At 44.4% G+C, this 19,533-nt stretch overlaps 1 protein-coding gene across 15 annotated transcripts; it reads right to left on the bottom strand.

The window, feature by feature from the left end:
• Positions 1–971: 971 nt before the first annotated feature.
• Positions 972–19,023, bottom strand: LOC100353759 (zinc finger protein 354A). 15 transcript variants are annotated; one of them, XM_051843697.2, is made up of 5 exons: positions 18,846–19,023; positions 18,109–18,300; positions 12,423–12,549; positions 11,219–11,314; positions 972–3,088 (listed from the first exon to the last, which is right to left on the bottom strand). In XM_051843697.2, the coding sequence occupies exons 2-5, from the start codon at positions 18,166–18,168 to the stop codon at positions 1,527–1,529; spliced, it is 1,845 nt and encodes a 614-aa protein (XP_051699657.2). In that variant the 5' UTR covers positions 18,169–18,300; positions 18,846–19,023; the 3' UTR covers positions 972–1,526. The 15 variants fall into 15 exon arrangements, with proteins under 15 accessions (XP_051699657.2, XP_051699655.2, XP_069932591.1 ...); XM_051843695.2 differs by having other exon boundaries at positions 18,109–18,205; positions 18,846–19,019; XM_070076490.1 differs by having other exon boundaries at positions 18,148–18,300; positions 18,846–18,996.
• Positions 19,024–19,533: the final 510 nt, after the last annotated feature.

Genomic DNA, 19,533 nt, shown 5'->3' with positions numbered 1-19,533 from the left:
TTTTTTTCTTAAGATGTATGTATTTATTTGAAAGTCAGAGTTACACAGAGAGAAGAGGTGGGGGAGGGGGGTCTTCCATCTGCTGGTTCACTCCCCAACTGGCTACAACAGCAGGAGCTGCACCAATCCAAAGCCAGGACACAGGCGCTTTCTCCAGGTCTGTCATGTGGGTGCAGGGGCCCAAAGACTTGGGCCATCCTCCACTGCCTTCCCAGGCCATAACAGAGAGCTGGATTGGAAGTGGTGCAGCCAGGACTCAAAACTGGCACCCATATGGGATTCCAGCACAGCAGGCAGCAGCTTTACCTACTACACCACAGTGCCAGCCCCTAATTCATGGCTTTTTAAAGGAAGGCTGGTGTCTTCTTTCTTAAAACTTGCAGTGTGCAGTACAATGCCTTCCTCAGCGGATGAAAAAATTTACTGCTTATAAAATAACTGATGTCTGTCAGATTGGACTGCTATGGTAAAATACCTGACTGGGTAAATTCTAAACAATGGAAAGTTCTCACAGCTCTGCAGGCTGGGAAGTTCCAGATGATGGTGTAGCAGATTCAGCGTGTAGTGAGTGAGGGCCATCTTCTGACTCCAAAAAGACATCTTCTTCCTCTGTCCTGGGTTTGTCCTAGAAGGCCACTAACTCGGGAAGGTCACCTCCCCAAAGACCCCACTTCCTAATATAGGTGCCTTGGGGGTTAGGATTTCAACATATGAATTCTGAGGATACACATTAACACCACAGCAATGTCTCTTTCAATTCTGTGAATTCAAAAATATTCCATAACTTTAGATTGGAAACAACTGTGTAGTTTTCTATTTAATGTAACAGATTCCAGTTCACAGGACACATCAGGAACACTTTTATAGTAAGCATGACTTATGAGCAATAAAAAAAAAAATTTGAGAATAAAGTTAGGGATTGGGCAAAAAAATTTCCAACTCATAGTGCTTACTAGAATAAGAGACCATACTTTTATTTCTTTCTCTTTTTTAATGAAATCCATGCACAGTCTGACATCAGGTCTAGAAAAGGACACATCCCAGAGGATGAAGAGGTAGTTTTTACAGTTCATTTTGCCTTTTATTTTGGTCCTTTTCTCTAAAAATGTATAATGTATAAACGGATCAGTTCTTTCATATGCTATTAAAATGTTACAAAATTATTACTGGTGTATACTGTTTGGTATTTTTCTAGTGAGAAATCCAGCACATACCTCCTCACCCACTTAGAAGTTAATGGTCACAAACAACATATAGCGTACACTGCTGTAGAAAGAGGTGACTTTTATTTTACAAATGTCCAAAGTCCATGTCTCCACTTGGAAATTCCTCATCAGTTTACTTTGAAGTGATCCACAGGCATGATCATTTTCTCCTATTACACGAAGTTCATCCATCTAATTTAATATCTGATGAAGACTAAATGACTATTTTTTTTCATAACTGGTACATTTACTACTTCAGTGTCAAGCATGTATTCTCTGATATGCTTTGGTTTAAGGTGCCCACCCATGCAAACCTACTTTCTAGGGATCCTCTTCAATATGAATTTTATAATGATTAGTAAGGGATGATCTGTGGTTGAAGAGTTTCCCACATGTGTTACATTCATAGGGTTTCTCTCCAGTATGAATTCTCTGATGTGCAATGCGTGATGAACTTTGTCTAAAAGTTTTCCCACATGTGTTACATTTGAAGGGCTTCTCTCCTGTATGAATCCTTCGATGTTGAATAAGGGCTGAACTTTGGCCAAAAGATATCCCACATTCCTCACATCGATATGGTTTTTCTCCAGTATGAATCCTCTGATGATTACTAAGGGATGAGTTACATCTGAATGTTTTCCCACACTCATTACATTTATAAGGTCTTTCTCCAGTGTGCATTCGCTGATGCTGAATGAGAGCTGAACTCTGTCTGAAGGCTTTCCCGCACACTTTACATTTACATGGTTTTTCTCCAGTATGAATTCTTTCATGAATAATAAGTGTTGAATGGGAACTTAAGGCTTTGCCACACTCGCTGCAATTATAAAACTTCTCACCGGTATGAATTATTCGGTGTCTATTGAGTCGTGAAATAGAAGTGAAGCCTTTTCCACATTCATTGCACCTATAGGGTTTTTCTCCAGTGTGGATTCTTTCATGCTGAATAAGAGATGCACTCTGACTGAAGGCTCGCCCACACTCACTACATTTAAAAGGTTTCTCTCCAGTGTGAATTCTCTGATGATAACGAAGGGACGAACTAGATTTAAAGCTGTTGCCGCATTCATTACACGAATACAACTTCTTTCTGTAATGAATTTTCTGACATCCAGGAAAGGTTGTGCTACAATTAGATGACTTTCTACCCGGATTGTATTTATAAGGGTTTTCTCCAGCATGGACTTTTTGATGTATGAAAAGGCCTGACCTTCTACTGAAGGCTTTCCCACATTCTTTGCATCTATAGGATTTCTCTACAGTATGTGTTCTTAGATGTTTATAAAGTGAAGTACTGAGAGTGAAGGCTTTCCCACATTCTTTACATACATAGGGTTTCTCTCCTGTATGAGTTATTTGATGTTGAATAAGAGCTGAACTTTGGCTAAAGGCTTTGGAGCACTCTTTACATTTAAACAATTTCTCTCCACTGTGGTTCTTCTCATGTTTACGAAGGGATGAAGTGTTAATGAAAGTCTTTTCACACATACTGCATTTATAGCGCTTCTCTGCTGTGAGTTTTGGTTGATTAGATAAATCTGCATTCTGTTTTAAAGTGTTTCCTTGTATTTCATATTTTAGCAGTGTTTTTTCTCTGGAAACTATCTGTTGCTTAATGTAAACTGACTTTGGGTTAGAGTTATGGCTAACTTCAATATTTTTATGGCTTTTCTCTACAGTAAGAATTTTTTTGTTGGTGACTGAAACTATGTGAAAACTTTCGTTTTTATCTTGTGTTTTCTCTAATATGTCTTCATGTATGTAAGGTTTTTCTGATTTCAAATCCCAGGGTCTATTCCTTTTGGATCTTTTCATTATCAGTCCCTGAAATGAAGAGTCTTGGGTTTGAGTTGATGTTGTGGTTTTAGGACCACTCTTCCAATCTAGAGGGAAAAACAAAGAAACTGAAGATGTTTCATGTGATATCACAGTATCTGGCTACTATAACTAAATGTGCAGAACAAATAAATTTTGATATCTAAGTAAATTTATTATTTAATACTATTTTTATTTATTAATTTTATTATTAAATGCAATAATTTATTACTTTAATAATGTTATAATCTAATTTAATAACCCATTATTCAATAATAAATTTAAAAATAACAGCAAAAAAATAGGAGTTAAGCAGCGTAGAAAGATAATCAAGGGAACTGAAGTAATACAGTGAAGAAAGTAATAAAGCACATCCATTTAAAGGGGAGGGGGGAGATGACCATCAGAACTAGCTGAGGAAGAATGGAGAAGAGATTAAAAGGAGGAGCATGTGATAGAAAACGCAGTCTGGGACCAGACTCTGAAGCCCATTACAGATTTTTAAATTAGCTTCCAAACACCCTCTTCTTTGTATAATCACTCACAATCTGGAAAGTCTTCCCCCTTTTCTTTCATGCCAAATCCCTTTGTAGCTCTTGGATTCAGTTCAAAAGCTAACTCTGGGTCCTTTCTTGTCTTTGAGCTTCCATAGTCCATTCCTTTTACCATATACTTACCAAATGTTAAATATATTCAATATCCTTTTATAATCTAGACATACCTATATGAGGGTACTTCAAAACAGTCACAGAAAAAAGGTAAGTTTACTTCAGTGCAAACATTTTGGAAATCCATGTTGTTTCATAACACATTTTTCATAAATTTTGATGACTCCTCATATAGTCTTTATTTATATATCTTTCTGTGTTTGTCTATCTACATCTCACTTTTGTGTTCTAAATAAAATTTTATCTATTTTTATTTGAAAGGCAGAGAAAGAGAAAAAGATATCTTTAATCTTTCAGTTGGCTGGTTCACTCCCCAAATGTCTACAACAGCTAGGGCTGGGACAGGCCAAAGCCAAGGAACTAAAACTCCATCCAAGTTTCCCACATGGGTGGCAGGGATTCTGTCACTTAAGTTATCATCTGCTATCTCCCAGGGACCACATAAGCAGAAAGCTAATTATAAGCAGAGTAGCTGGAATTCAATCCAGCACTCTGATATAGGATGCAGGCTTCCAAAAGCAGCAGCTTAACTTGCTGCACCACAACACTCACCCCTCACTTTCCTTCATGAATGGATAAGAATGCACTGTTTCCTTTTAGAACTGCCTGGCAGTTCCACAATTATACAGATTTGTTTATTAAATTACTTACTTACATATTCCTAATTTTAACAATGTCAAGTATTCTTACATGTTTATATATGCACATATATGGATTGGATATGCAGATACATATCAAAAACATACATACACACTTCAAATCCTTGTAGAAGTTGCCTTCCAGGGCTGAGTATGAGTGACTTAGGGATGTTTCAGGCCAGTTCACATAGGAAGGCATTACTGAATTAACCCTATAGTGGTAACCACATGTTGGCTTAAATGTCCAGAGTTGTAAGCTAGGAAGGCAGTTTGTTCATGGATCACACAGGAAAGCCTATGTAAGGAGGGGTGGAAATAGTCTTTGAATCTAAGCCAGCTTTTCAAACTTATTTTCCAAAGTACCCCTCCCAACATTCTACAGCCATTCAGATTCAAGGTTATACTCCTGGGAAAATGTCATTTGCATTTGCACTCTAACAAGGGGTTCCAGAGTCAGAAAATTGAAGGAGCTACATGCTGGGAATTATACCTGACAGGGAGCAACACTGCATATCTGTAAGGGTGCTCCCATAACATTTGCTGTGGTACTGAACAGAAATACTGCCCTAAAAATTTTGTTGTTGGTAACTCTAATTTTTAAAGCTTTTACTTATGAAAAATTTTCAGCACATACCAAATAGACTGAATTGTATAATATATCCCCTGCCAGTTTAAACAATCACCATTCTACTTATAATCAACACTTTTCCATCTAGACTCTTGTGATACTTTTTGGGGTCCTAACCTTCAATACCTAGGAATGTAACCTATTTTTGGAAATAGGGTCATTGTAGATTTAATCAAATTAAGATGATGTCATTAGAGTGTTCTTGTAATATGGGGAAGTTTGGATAGAGGCATGCACAGAAGAGAGGTGATCTGAAGACATCCAGGGAGAAAATTATGGGAAGGTAGAGGTGCAGCTGCAAGCCACAGAATGTAAAGGCCTTTCACATAATTCTTCTCAATGTGGTGAAGCCATCAACAGGCAGCATCATTTTACTTTCAATATGTAGAGGAAACCTTTTGGGTTTTATGTAATTTTGTTTTATAGTTTTATAAAGCTTTAAAAAATTTGAGGGGCTGGTGCTGTGGCACAGGGGGTTAATGCCCTGGCCTGGAGTGCCGGCATCCCATATGGGCACTGGTTCTAGTCCCAGCTGCTCCACTTCCAATCCAGCTCTCTGCTGTGGCCTGGGAAAGCAGTAGAAGATGGCCCAAGTGCTTGGGCCCCTGCACCCACGTGGGAAAACCAGAAGCAGCTCCTGGCTCCTGGCTTCAGATCAGCACAGCTCCAGCCATTGCGGCCATCTGGGGAGTGAACCATTAGATGGAAGAACCTCTCTCTCTCCCTCTTCCTCTCCTCTCTCTATGTAACTCTGACTTTCAAATAAATAAATCTTTAAAAAAAAATTGAAAAGCAGAGTGACAGAGAGAAAGAGAGATATCTTCCATCTGCTGGTTCACTCCCCAAATGGCCTCAGGCTGCGGCCAGGCCAAAGACAGGAGCTCAGAATTCAATCTGGGTTTCCCATGTTGGCGGCAGGGGCCCAAGTACTTGGGCCATCTTCCACAGCCTTTCCAGGCACATTAGCATGGAGGTGGATTGGAAACACAGCAGATATGAACTGGTACTCTGACAGGGGTTGCTGGCATTGCAGGTCGTGACTTACCCTGCTATGCCACAACACTGGCCCCTATAAAACACTTTCAGTCCTAAAGTCAAACTTATAAAATAAGATAGCTTCAAAAAATTCTAGATTCTATCCCTCTTCATTCTGTTTGTCTCCTTACCACACAGGGAACCATTTTTATTGATCTGCTTTAAATTTTTTTTATTTGTGCCTTAAGATTTATTTATTTATTTATTTATTTGAAAGGCAAAGTTATAGAGGGAGAGAGACAGAGAGGGAACTTCCATCCACTGGTTCACTCCCCAGATGACCACAACAGCCAGAGCTGGGCCAATTCAAAGCCAGGAGTTTCTTTAAGGTCTCCCACATGGCTGTAAGGGCCCAAGCACTTGGGCCATCTTCCACTGCCTTCCCAGGCACATCAGCAGGGTGCTGGACTGGAAATAGAGCAGCCAGGACTCAAAGTGGCACACATATGGGATTCTGGTGCTGCAACTGGTATACCCCACTATGCCATGGCACCTCACCAGCACCATTTTTTAATATAAGCAAATATGTGTACACACTTCTTTGGTACTTTGCCCCTCCTTTCTTAGGTAACAGTAGCATAGTTACCATTCTGTTATATACTTTCCTCCATTACTAACACATTCTGGAGACCACTTCACAGTGGAGTTTACAGAGGTCTTCCTCATTCTTTTTATAGATGCATGACATTCCACTGTTTGTGGAGCAGTATGAACTGTGTCCTCAGAGAGGTGCCTTTGATGGGGATGTGCTCTACATAATGATGCGGAAAGAGCTTCTAAAATAAGTGAAAGGGCAGAATAAGGTGTGTTGGATACTATCATTAGAGCAGGGAACTAAGGAAAGAAATACATATAGAAATATTTTTATATATGCACAAAAGAGCTTTTCTAACTACTACTGCTTTCTCCTCCTTGCATCTGAGATCTTCTGTCTCAAAATATGTCTATATGTAGTATATTTTGCATCTGTTCACTTCCTCCACCTCATGTAAGCTTCATCCACTCCATTGTGGCTTCTGACCCTACCACTAGCTGCACTGAGGCCACTGCGACCTCCGTGTGGCTGAGACAAGACACTCTCCTCAGTTCCACTCATCTGACCTCTCAACAGCATCTGACAGTGACTCCTCATATCCCTCAAGATGCTCTCCTCCTAAGCTACAGTGACCTTATTATTTTCTTCCATGTTATCATTTTCCATGAGCCATAGTCTCCTCTATGGGTCTCTCAATTCCTTTACATGCTCATTTTCCTCTACCCAATCTTTGAATCCTCAGATTTATAGGTTTTTTTTTTTTTTTTTTTTTTTTTGACAGGCAGAGTGGACAGTGAGAGAGACAGAGAGAGAAAGATCTTCCTTTGCCGTTGGTTCACCCTCCAATGGCCGCCATGGCTGGCGCGCTGTGGCCGGTGCACCGCGCTGATCCGATGGCAGGAGCCAGGTGCTCCTCCTGGTCTCCCATGGGGTGCAAGGCCCAAGCACTTGGGCCATCCTCCACTGCACTCCCTGGCCACAGCAGAGAGCTGGCTTGGAAGAGGGGCAACCTGGACAGAATCCGACGCCCCGACCGGGACTAGAACCCGGTGTGCCGGCGCCACAAGGCGGAGGATTAGCCTAGTGAGCCGTGACACCGGCCCAGATTTATAGGGTTTAGTAGTAAGTTCTCAATCCCTCTTCCTCTGCCTCTTCCCACAAACCAGCTTCAATTATAGACTTACACTGCAGACAACAATTCTCTACTCTCATCCACTTACAGACCACCTATTCAAAATAGCAACTGAAAGTCAACAAGACTAAAACCAAATTCATTATTCACTCCAGCTTATTAAATCCCTTGTCTCTGTCCCTTGCATCAGCTGTCAGTCAGAACCTTAGGAGGCATCTTTTTTTTTTTTTTTTTTTTTTTTTACAGGCAGAGTGGACAGAGAGAGAGACAGAGAGAGAAAGGTCTTCCTTTGCCGTTGGTTCACCCTCCAATGGCCGCCGCGGCCAGCGCGCTGTGGCCGGCGCACCGCGCTGATCCGATGGCAGGAGCCAGGATCCAGGTGCTTTTCCTGGTCTCCCATGGGGTGCAGGGCCCAAGCACCTGGGCCATCCTCCACTGCACTCCCTGGCCATAGCAGAGAGCTGGCCTGGAAGAGGGGCAACCGGGACAGAATCCGGCGCCCCAACCGGGACTAGAACCCGGTGTGCCAGCGCCGCAAGGTGGAGGATTAGCCTATTGAGCCACGGCGCCGGCCAGGAGGCATCTTTAATACCTCTCTCCTGCAGCCCCTCATCTAATCAATCCCCCAAACCTGTTTATTCCATCATCTAAATACATCTCAAATTTCATCTGCTTCTCTCTACCTCTACCATCCTAGCAGGAGACTTACCTTCAAGTGGCAACAGATCTGCATTTTTCCTGTAGCACACCTCTACCTATCTTCCCTATGGGTTCATTTTCTCTACCTGGCCAAAATGCTAGTGTCCCTTGAGATTCAGTCCTAGGCACTTTCTTCCTCTTATTGTAATCTGAACCTTCTCCCGGGGTAGATTCTGTGGGGAGCTCCAACTGAAAAGGAAACAAAGATGCTAAGCCTTCGCTCAACAAGGCCTCTAAGCCTTTGCTCAAGTTTGCCACACTTCCGCATCTCAGTGACTCAGCGTTTCCAACAATCTAAGATGGCCCCTGGGGGAGTTACCTAGCCTGACAGGAGACTTCTGTATTCATGGACAGTATGTGTTCTTGGCTGTGATAGGTCCTTGAGGGCGTGTCCGGCTCATGTCCTGCCTTACCTTTCAGCTGGTTGGCTCAGTTCCCTTGTGCCCCGGACAGCCCCCTTTCTGTGTCTATAAAAGCTCTTCCCCTCCCAATAAAGTCGAGAACCCGGCTGCGCTCTGGGCATTGACTGATCTCCTGGCTCTGGTGTGGTTCCTTTGCCACTGACACTCATCATCCCACTCAGCCCCTGAGCTCCCCAGGTTGGCCCTGAGGAGCTCCATCGGACCTGCTGCCCCATGATGAGCAGCAAGATTCAACCTTAGCCACTGTTTCAATGACTATGTGAGCCACAGTTTCACAAATTTACACTTCATGCTCGAAGTGCATTTTGAGGTTCAGTACTCCAAATCCAGCAGGCTACTTGACACCTCCCTTGGGTTTATCCAAAGACAATTTAACTCATCAGAACCAAGTTTATGCCATTCCCCAAATCTGATCTCCTTCCAGCGTTACTACTTCAGTAATCACTGTCCATCCCAGAACAAGCCACAAACCAGGAAGGCATCCATGAAAACTTCCCTCTATCTTTCATATCGAATCCATCTCCAAGTCCAAGTCCTTGCTTTTATCTCCCAGATTACCTCTGGAATTGGCTCATTTCTTTCTGTTTCCATTACCATTAACCTAGGCCAGGTCATTTCATGCATTCCTTCTCAGCACTGGAAATATACTCTGGCCAGGCACGGTTGTAGGTACTGGGAAAATGGGAACAAATGAAACAGGCAACCCAGTGTAAAGCAATTTATGATGCAGATAAAGAGATATAATAAACATATATGCATTATTACACAATGATAAGCACAGAGAAGGAATTAAGTGTGCTGAAGGGTGAAGAATGTAGAGGGCCAAGGGCAATGTTTCGGAAGAGCTGCACCTAATTGTAACATGAAGAAGAAAGTCACATGGGCATGTGGCTATCAAGAAAATGCTTCAGAATAGGAAAACAAAACAGGTGCAGTGGCCTAAGGTGGAGGGCTCCTTAGCCCACATGAAGGATTGTGGGGCAACCAGGGTTATAGGGTCCTCAAAGGAAGGGCAGTAGGGAAGGAGACAAGGGGAAGAGGTGGCCAGAGCCAGACTATGCAGGTCTCTGGAACCCACCAGTGGACTCAGGATTGTGCTCTATGGAATGGAAGCCATGTTCAAATTGAATATAGGAGCAACCCAACCAGATATACCTTTTAAATTTTAGCACTTCAATGAAAAGAAATGGTGGTAGTAGGAGGGGAGGTGCAGGGCCCACGTAGGAGTCCTTGTGGGGAAGGACAGGTGAATAGGAACAAGATCAACTCACACAAACAAAACAGGGCTACTGGGTATCTCGGCTACACTTTAATCATGCAAGAACAGTCACTCAGAAACTTTACTGGGGCCCCGGTAACTCCGGAAAATCAGGAAAAGATGCTCTACCTGTATGTAGATGCAACCCCTGCAGACCTCACAGAGTGGGCACAAGCTCAGTGATTACACTTTGGGATTACTCCTTAAGCAAGAGACCTACATGAGAGATATGCCCTCTTTTGAGTCATTTCCACCTATCTCTCAATTTAAAATGTACAAACCTGAAAGAGCATTTGGCCCAGCAGTCATGATGCTGGTAAAGATGCCCATGTCCCACATCCAAATGTCTGAGTTCAACACTCAGCTCCAGCCTCCCGCTCAGGTGCACCCTGGGAGGCAGCAGGTGAAGGTTCTAGTGATCAAGTCCCTGCCACACAATATGGGAGACCTGGATTGAGTTCCAGACTCCTGACTTCATCCTGGCCCAGTACTGGCCTTTGCAGGCATTTGGAAAGAGAACCAGCAAATGGAAGATCTCTCTCGGTCTCTCAAATTTGAGTAAACAAAAAATAAACAAATAAAATATACAAACCAAGGGAATGATACAAGTTTTTATTTATTTTCTTTTTCCCTCTGTTATGAATTGCTTTTAGGTGAAAACACTTTAAAAAGCATACTGAAGGGCATTTAAATGGTTTGATTCAGACCATTTTTCCAAAACATCAAGTATTAAATAATTCTCTGCTTATTTCTTCAATTATTTCCAGTAATCCACTGGACAGTTCAAATCTCTTAGAGTTGTGCTAAAGACTTACCACATGGTGTTACCTAGCTTTCCAATCTCATTTCTGTCCTCATCCCCTCCTTTACCCTGAGCTTCAGCCAGAGTAAATTAATTATATGAGTGAATTAATTATATCAATTCCTTAAAACTATGTCTGTTGAAAGCACACATGAAAATTTAGCTCTCCTATGAAACAACAAAACAAAAACAAGATCCTGAGATTCAGCTAAGAGTGACTACCAAACAGAGGAAGCTTATGTCCAGGAGTCAGGGTGTTCCCTTCTGTGGGGACCAAGAACCCTCAAGGCCATTTCCCAGCCAACACTCCAAGCTGCACCTCGTTCTATCACCTAGACCATGGCTAGCAGTGAATGCTAGGCACCTTGGCCACCTACTCACCTACAGAGGAGCCTCCAGGACTGTCTTTCTCTATCTTCCACGGATCCTCTCCTTGCTGCAACAGGGAGATCACCTTTGGCTTGGTACATGGGAGTCCTGCTCATAGACAAAACGAAACATACACACACTTGGTTTCGTTTCAACACAAATGGAAAACTCAGAGCGCCACCTAAGCTGTGCGCTCATAACGTAGGGAGATATGTTTGGGAAAAGGCAGGTAACTGGTATAATTTACTGTATGGCAGGACAATATGATAAATATGACACTTTAGTAACTGATGGGGTACCATTAGTTTTCTATAGAGATGGAATGTTAGATGTGTAACCAAGCATCTGTGGAAAGGGTGTGTTCCAAGAAGCTTTTATGAAATGAGAAAACACTACTTGACCCCCTCTCAAAAAGGGCAGTGGTCAGCGAAGTGTGAACTGTGGGCCAAATCCAGATCACTGCCTAAGTGTGTACAGCCCTCGTGCAAAGAATGATTGGGAGAAAAGTAGAGAAATATGTCACAGAGACCATATGTGGCCTACAAAACCTAAAATACTTACTACCTGGCCCTTTACAGAAAAAATTTGTTGACTCCTGGAAGAGATAAGCAGGAAAGGCAAGCATTAGGTCCAGAGGACAAACAACGTCCTCTGTTGAAAGGGAAGCAAGTAATCCATGGGCAATCTTGGTGAAGTGATGTCTGAACCATGAAGAAACCTGTAACATGTGATCATAGAGCAGGAAGGGGATGGCTGTGGAGCAATCAGATGCCTAAAAGAGTAGGAAAATGTTCTTAATATTTATTTACGGAGATTGGATTTGTATAATCCCAAGGCAAAAATCAGCTAGTTTTTGTTTTAAATGATTTTTTTAAAAAAACTTATTTATTTGAAAGGTAGAGAGATATGGAGAGAGCTGGACTGAAGCCAGGAGCTGGGAACTCAGTCTGAGTTTCCCATGTGGGTGGCAGGGACCCAAGTACTTGAGCTGTCACCTGTTGCCTCCCAGGATGTGCATTAGCAAGAAGCGGGACTGGAAACACAGATGGGACTCAAACCCAGGCACTTTGATATGGCCAGCACAAGTCCCAAGGGGTGTCTTAGCTGCTACTCTCATCCCAGCAAAAGTCTGCTGAGGACCCACAGCTTTTACTCAGGGAAGGAGGTGCTGAGATTCCAATTTCTGATCTCTGCGTTCTCAGGGAAACTTCCTCACCCAATGAGAGCAGGTTGCTGTAGTTCTCTAGCATCACGTCCCGGTATAAGATTCTCTGGGGAGGATCCAGCTTCCTCCACTCATCCCTCGTGAAGAGCACAGCCACATCTTCAAATGTCACTGACACCTGGAAGGACAAGCCACTTAGCTTACCCAGGACCACTCTGCACAGAGAAGGATGCAGCAGTGGGGAGGGAGACAAGTCACTCAGGAAATGCTTCTGATGCTATGCAAGGTTCTGAAGGTTCTGCTGTTTATGAACAATGACTGGTGACGAACATACAAAGAGCAGCAAAAAGTAAAAATGAGCCTTGTGTTAACCACTATAAGGGCTATGTAGAGGGATCAAGGACATTGGTAGGATATTAACTGGAATAATCTTTCTGATGATTTGGTGACATATTGAAAAGCTTGGAAATATATTCTTCATCAATGACTATTTGTATTGCCACGTACAGGCATGTCTTGGCTTTTTATCACTGTAACAAATACCTGAGAGGAGCCAGTTATGAAGGAAGCATGACTGACTTCAGCTCATTGTTAAGTCCAAAATTGGGCAATCCCACTGGTTTGGCCTCTGATTTGGGTAATGGATGCAGAAGGCATCCCTCAGTCTCTCCTTACAATGCCATCATGACTCAACCATGGGCTGCACTCCAACACAATCCAATTCAACCCAATCCAATCACTTCCCAAGGGCCCCATCTTCAGATACCACAATTGGACCAATCAATCCATGACTTTGGGACTTAAAAGTCTATATGAGTTGGGAAGACAGATTGTGTTCAAACCATAGAAAAACAAGAGACTATGTACGGTGCTTGCAGAAACAAAAAACAGAAATCACCTGTGGGGAGCAATTCAGACTAGACTAAGTTACTCGAATTAAGACTTATTCTATGCATCTGCTCTCCCACAATATGGCGCTGGGAGAGAAGAAAACAGCTTCTACACAGCTGCCTTTCACCAACTTGACAAGCTGTAGGAGCTGCTCCTGATTGGAGGAGAGCAGCATACTCGGCATGTAGGTAGCAGAGTTGGGATTGGTGGGAGAGGACTATAAAGGAGGAGAGAGACAACATGCACCAGGAACATCTAAGAGGAACACCTGAGGGACATCTGAGCAGCCCCCGAGAGAGCCGGCCAGCGGTATGCTGCTCCCCCGTGGAAGTGGGGAAAGTGGCAGGGGGAACCGCCCTTCCACGGAGGTGGAAGGGAAGGTAGCCAACCCGGGAAGAACCAGCAGCAAACCCAGGGAGGGCCGAGCAGACAAAAGAACAGCGCAGGGTCCTGTGTCGTTCCTCCACGAAGACGGGGAGCGACAATCACCTATTTACCCATGGAGGCTAGGTTAAATAACTTAAGGCACATCTGTGCACTTACTGAAGCATGAGGACAGTGATTATGAAAATTAAAACAGCTGTCACCTATTGAATACTTTCTAGAAACCAAGTACGGCTCTTAAGAGTTTTAGGACACTGTCTGGCATTTATAATTTAAGCTTTGTAGCAATCATGCAAAGAAGGTACTATTATTGTTCTGATTTTACAAAAGAAAAAATGAAGTCTCAGATAGGAAGAAATTTGTCCCTAGTCACAGAGGTGGTCAGTGGTAGAAGGGGACTGCAATCCAAGTAGATGTCCCACACACCAGTCTTTTTTTCTTCCCACAAGCCATTTTTTATTTTAATTCTAAATTTTATTTTAATTATATAATTGCAAGATACTTGGTCCTCATATTTACTGTTTAATAAATAGTGACAGCTTATTGAATTCTATATGCAGATAGCCCTTTAACAAAATAAATAATATAAATAATATAAGGATGGATAAGTTGTCAATAAGTGACCCTCAAGATATACTTTGATTTTCTTCCTAAGTACTAGTTTTGTTTTTTTTTTTTTTTTTAAACAAAAGGCCTCCAAATGATTGACAGGTTGCCTCCTGTCAAGTAAACAGCAAATCTTTCTGAAAGACTGTCAGTGGGTTTGATTCTTGGATCTCTTTTTTTTTAAAAAGGCTCCATACGGCAACCCAGACACAGAATACAATGACAGGGAAGACATTTAGAGTCAAGTCGTGAAGCCTGCACCTTTTAGAGGTAATAACAATTCCTTCTTAGTACAGAACTGATAATAAGTAACCCCAGAAAAAGATTTATGTAACTACACTGAGACGATCAATCTGGCATCATTTCATCAGGCTAGACTCCATTCTTAACCCCTCTGCAGAGCCTCTCAAAGCCTACCACAGATGGTTAAGAAATAAATGAGATAATCTATACAATGGAGAGGAATAGTGAGGATAACTAACAATGTGAATGTGTGTACTTAAAATACCACTGAATTATACATTCAAAAAGGGTTAAAATTGCATGGTATGAATGTTTTTCCACAATAAAAAATATTAAAATGGTAAAATGCATACGCACATAAGTAAATAAAAGTACAGAGATTATTCTGAGGGATGCATACTGGTAATTCAAAGGTTCTGAGGGATGCTGACAATGATCGTCCCTAGATGTTGAACTATGAGTGATTTCACCTTCTTTTTTATATATGTTGTGAAGTAGGTATTTAGTCTTTATCTCATTTCTTGGCACTGGACTCCTATATGACTTTTTGTATGTCAATGCCTCATCTGATAGCTAGGGGCTCCTGTTTAGCCTTGAGATAGATGCTGAAGGTGGAGCTGGCCCATGTTCCAAAGCAAGGAAGTGTCCATAAAAACTTAAATAACTGGTTTCAGGTAGCTTCCTGATAGCTTAGCCCAGGGAGACTCCTGGAGGATGGCACATCTAGAGGACATGGAAGCTCCAGGTTCCCTGCCCTACCTTGCTCTAGGCATCTCTTCATCTGTGTCCTGTATGGTATCTTTTATAATAAGCTGACAAATCTAAGTGTTCCCCTGCATTCTGTGAACCAGTCTCACAATCAAAACCAAGGAGGGGGTCAGGGAAACTCCAGAAGCTTGGATTTGCAACTGGCATTTGAAGTGTGGACAGTTCTGTGGGACCGAGCCCTCAACTTATGAAGTCTGATGCCCTGAGTCAGTACTGAACTGAATGACACGACTCCCAACTTATTTCTCTATGCCTGCAGCACTGCTTGCTTGGTGGGGCGGGGGACACTTGATATTAGACAGGTGTTGTGAGTATAGTGCAAGAAACTGAGTTTTCTTTTCTACTCACAGGCCTTAACATTTCCAATATGTGTTTTTCATCTCTGAAAATTTTATCAGGAGCATGTTATATGCATATGATAAGAAAAATAATTTAGTGGCATATGAGGAAATGTAAGAAACGATCTTTGCCTCAGAAAATTAACAATCCAATTGGCAGACAATGTGGAAGCATGAATAATTTAAAAGAGAGAAAACTGTGTAGTAGAAAGGACAATATGCTATCTCCCAGTTCAACTTCAGAGACATGAACAGGAAGCCCAGGACAGCCAAGGCTCCAGTCTCACACTTTACTGGTGGCAGCAGCAGGACCATACTCCCATTTTCTGGGAGCCCAGCACTTGTTCTCTCTAGGCTTAAACTTCCCATCACTGGGTTGGACACCCAGTTGCTAATACATGGGCAGCAGGTGCAGTTAGGGAGGATGCCTTAAAGAATCACTCACATACCCAGCAGGAGAAGATTTTGGGCAGAAGAGCATGTGGCTCTGTTGGAGTGGAATAGGGAAGCCTTAAAGGAAGAAGAACAGAAGAGTTCCAGAAACATATGGCTGATCTGCCCTTGCTCAGAAAGCCATAACAGAGGGGTGACTGGATGGCCCGAGCATGGACTGACAGTGAAATGCACCTGAGACTGATTTCAGCTGACTTACCTTCTTTCGAGCCTCAGTTTCATCATGTGTGTGAAACAGGAATAATAGTTGCTGTGCTACTGTGAGACTGAGAAATAACAAAGGGAAAACCCTCACCACATGCCCCACCGCAATGAACACTCAATAAACATCAGCTATTAGATGAAAATGGTAAAAACAAAGGAATGAGTTATTTTTTAGGACCAGGAAATATTGTATGTCAATTTCTGTGGACACTGTTATTATTAACATAATGCTATCACTTATCTAACCACAGCAACCACACACTGAGCAGTAACTATGTGCCTGGCCCTGACCTAAACACTATCAACTATGCAATTACCTCATCATAGAAGGTAGGCATGGTCGTCAGTCCTATTCTACAGGTAAAGAAACTGAGGCACAGAGAGGTGAAGCTATTTGCTCAAGGCCCACAAACAGCAACAGAGGAGACAGGTTAAAAGCCGGCCATCTGGCTTGAGAGCCCCACTTCCTAACCTAGGTGTACACGACTCTTCACTACATACATCCCACGGATCCCTCCCCCTGGCTTCCTGAGAAATCTTCTCTTTGCTGTCAGGGCACTTCTAAAGCTGAGTCCTCTGCGATGCCTCTACCCACCATTCACCTTCGCCTCACCTGGAAGAGTGTCCCCTCACTCCTTCCACATAAGGATGAAAACAGCAGGTCAGGATCAGTTTCTGAGACAGTGGCACATGAAAAAAGAACAAAACCCTGTCTTTTGCAACAAAGCGGATGAAAATGGAAATGGAAACCATCATGCTTAGTGACATAAGCCAGTCCCCAAAAGACAAACATTGTGTGTTTGCTCTGCTACATGGCAGTTTATATAAACTAAAAAAAGGTATAGGAATGAAGTGGGTATCTTGTGATGTAGCTCTTGTTCTGAACCCTTGTTTATACTCCTGGACTCAGGTCTTCCTTCTTTATGTGAATATTATGGTTAGTGGTGAATTAAGCCTGAGTTGTAGAGTGGATTGGAATTATGTCTTTGCAGGAACAAAAGGAAAGGATAAAAGGAGGGAGAGAGGTATGCTCATCCTTTTGGAACTTTTACCTATGAAATGAAAGCATTAAAAAAATTTTAAAAAAGGGGCTGGAGCCGCAGCTCACTAGGCTAATCCTCCACCTTGTGGGGCTGGCACACAGGGTTCTGATCCCCATCGGGCGCCGGATTCTGTCCCGGTTGCCCCTCTTCCAGGCCAGCTCTCTGCTGTGGCCAGGGGGTGCAGTGGAGGATGGCCCAAGTGCTTGGGCCCTGCACCCCATGGGAGACCAGGAGAAGCACCTGGCTCCTGCCATTGGATCAGCGCGGTGCACCGGCCGCAGCGCGCCGGCCGCGGTGGCCATTGGAGGCTGAACCAAAGGCAAAGGAAGACCTTTCTCTCTGTCTCTCTCTCTCACTGTCCACTTCGCCTGTCAAAAAAATTTAAAAAGAAATTTAAAAAAAGGACAGCGGCACAAGGAAAGCAGACGACCCTTGAAGTTAAGAGGGAAATAAAATAAAAACCATGGGCTGGGGAAGGCTGAGCCAGAAAGAAGACCTTCCTGCCAGGACAGGGAGGCAGACACAGAGGAGCAAAGGAGGCAGGGCGGTGAGGAATTTCCCCCAGTGTGAATGCTTGCTCTGCCCCAGTGATACAGTCAGGTGGCATCGAACCTGTCAAACAGAATTACACAGCAGCTTCAGATTTGTGAAGAAAAGTGTGTCTACTAAAAGAAACCCCACTAGACACGAGGGCACAATGCACCACTCACAGAGGCAGACCAAGTCCTCCACAGTGAAATGACTTTCGTTCCAAAACCCAAGGAAGACTGCTGGGTAAGGACAACAACAACAAAACACCCCACTCACCAAGGGCTGAGACGGCAATGAGCTCGCCTGGGGTCTCACCTTCCTCTGCTCCGCGGCCATGTCCTCCTCCCTGGCTCTTTCCGGAGGGCAGGTGAGGCTGAGAGAACAGACAGGGAAGCAGGAGGAAGCCTCTTTTGCCTCCCACCGCTCAGAGGCAGCGGCTCTGAGCTCCTTACAGGGCCAGAAGATGAGCTGAGAGGGAAAGTCAAAAGGGACCAGGCCCATCTTGGCCCAGTTTCCCAGGAGCAGGGCCAGCACCGCCTCGCACTATGTCATCCCGCAGGGCCACTTGGCACTGGGGCAGCTCCATCCCACAGCTCAGGAGACAGGGCAGCGCGGGGCCACAGGCCCGAGGTACACCCAGTGAGCGCGACCCCGCGATCCCGCCCCCGCCTCCCTCCCGCCACGGAACCCACTTGCAGACCCGCGGAGGAAAAACCTTCTGAGAAGGGAAAACGCGGGATCTTCTGGGCCGAGGAGGGAGCGGATCCAGAACCCAGGACCTGGGTCCGACTGTGGGTCGGCAGTCGGGAACACGGGCGCCTCCCCCTCCAGCCCCCGGACCTGCGGCGAAGGGAAACCAGGTGCCCGACCTGGCGCGGTCCAGGGCGCACCTGGACGGCAGGTGGCGGCGGGCCATAGGCCCGGGGCGCCGCCCTCGCACCCAGGCCTTCCAAACGTCTCCCGGGCCCGCATCCTCCGAGGCCCCGTCCCTCCCCGCTCCTCCCGCCGCTCACCTCCCTAAGCGCTAGGTTCCAGGAGCCGCGCTTCCCTGGCCGCGCCCCGCAAGCGGGAGGCTCCGGAACTGCCCCACGGGGCAGCACTCTCCACAGGCGTCCCCGCCCCAGCGACCTCAGGCCTGGGAGCCGCTCACCCGCCGGCGAGTCCAGAGGGGCGGGGTGGAGCAGCCCGCTAGTGCCGATGGGAAATGCAGTCCGTGTGAATCAGAGGATTCTGGGAAATGTAGTTCTTCACTGTTTTCTTGCGGAAAGGCCGGGGAGAGTGTCTCAAGTGTCAAGATCGGACCTGAGGACTCTTGGAGTGATCCTGGCTTCACCACTGCCTTGGTGAGCTGTAGGGCCCTGGGTTTGGGTACATTCGCCCAGGGCAGTATCTTGCAGCTCTGCAGTTGTGCAAATGATAGTGAGGGCACTGTCAAGAATAGACCCATGTCTCAGTTTTTCAGCAAAATGGTATTTGAGCACCTGCCCTGTGCCCAGCACTGTGGCAAGTGCTTTGGAACACATTCGTGAACAGAAGAAGAAGTGGGAAGGGGGAGGAAGCCATGAGCACAGTTAGACAAGAGCCTCTAGTGATCACTGGCATCATAAATAAGAGTGTCAATTGTTAAATCAACAACGGGAGTCACTGTGCACTTACTCCCCATGTAGGATCTCTGTCCTTAATGTGTTGTACTATGCGAAT

Source organism: Oryctolagus cuniculus, chromosome 6, assembly GCF_964237555.1.
Source record: "Oryctolagus cuniculus chromosome 6, mOryCun1.1, whole genome shotgun sequence".
In the NCBI taxonomy this organism is placed as follows: domain Eukaryota; kingdom Metazoa; phylum Chordata; class Mammalia; order Lagomorpha; family Leporidae; genus Oryctolagus; species Oryctolagus cuniculus.
Note: the sequence above shows the minus strand (reverse complement) of the source record. Positions and strands in the feature narration are given on the sequence as shown.

What these genes read in the sequence shown, in the direction of transcription:
- LOC100353759 (XM_051843693.2), bottom strand. Translation starts at nt 18,333, where the DNA reads ATGGGCCTGGTCCCTTTTGACTTTCCCTCTCAGCTCATCTTCTGGCCC. An exon ending in CATTGCCGTCTCAGCCCTTG is followed by an intron (nt 12,550 to 18,108) that starts GTGAGTGGGGTG and finishes TTGTCCTTCCAG; the next exon opens with GTGTCAGTGACATTTGAAGA. An exon ending in TCCTGGAGGCTCCTCTGTAG is followed by an intron (nt 3,089 to 11,218) that starts GTGAGTAGGTGG and finishes TTTTCCCTCTAG; the next exon opens with ATTGGAAGAGTGGTCCTAAA.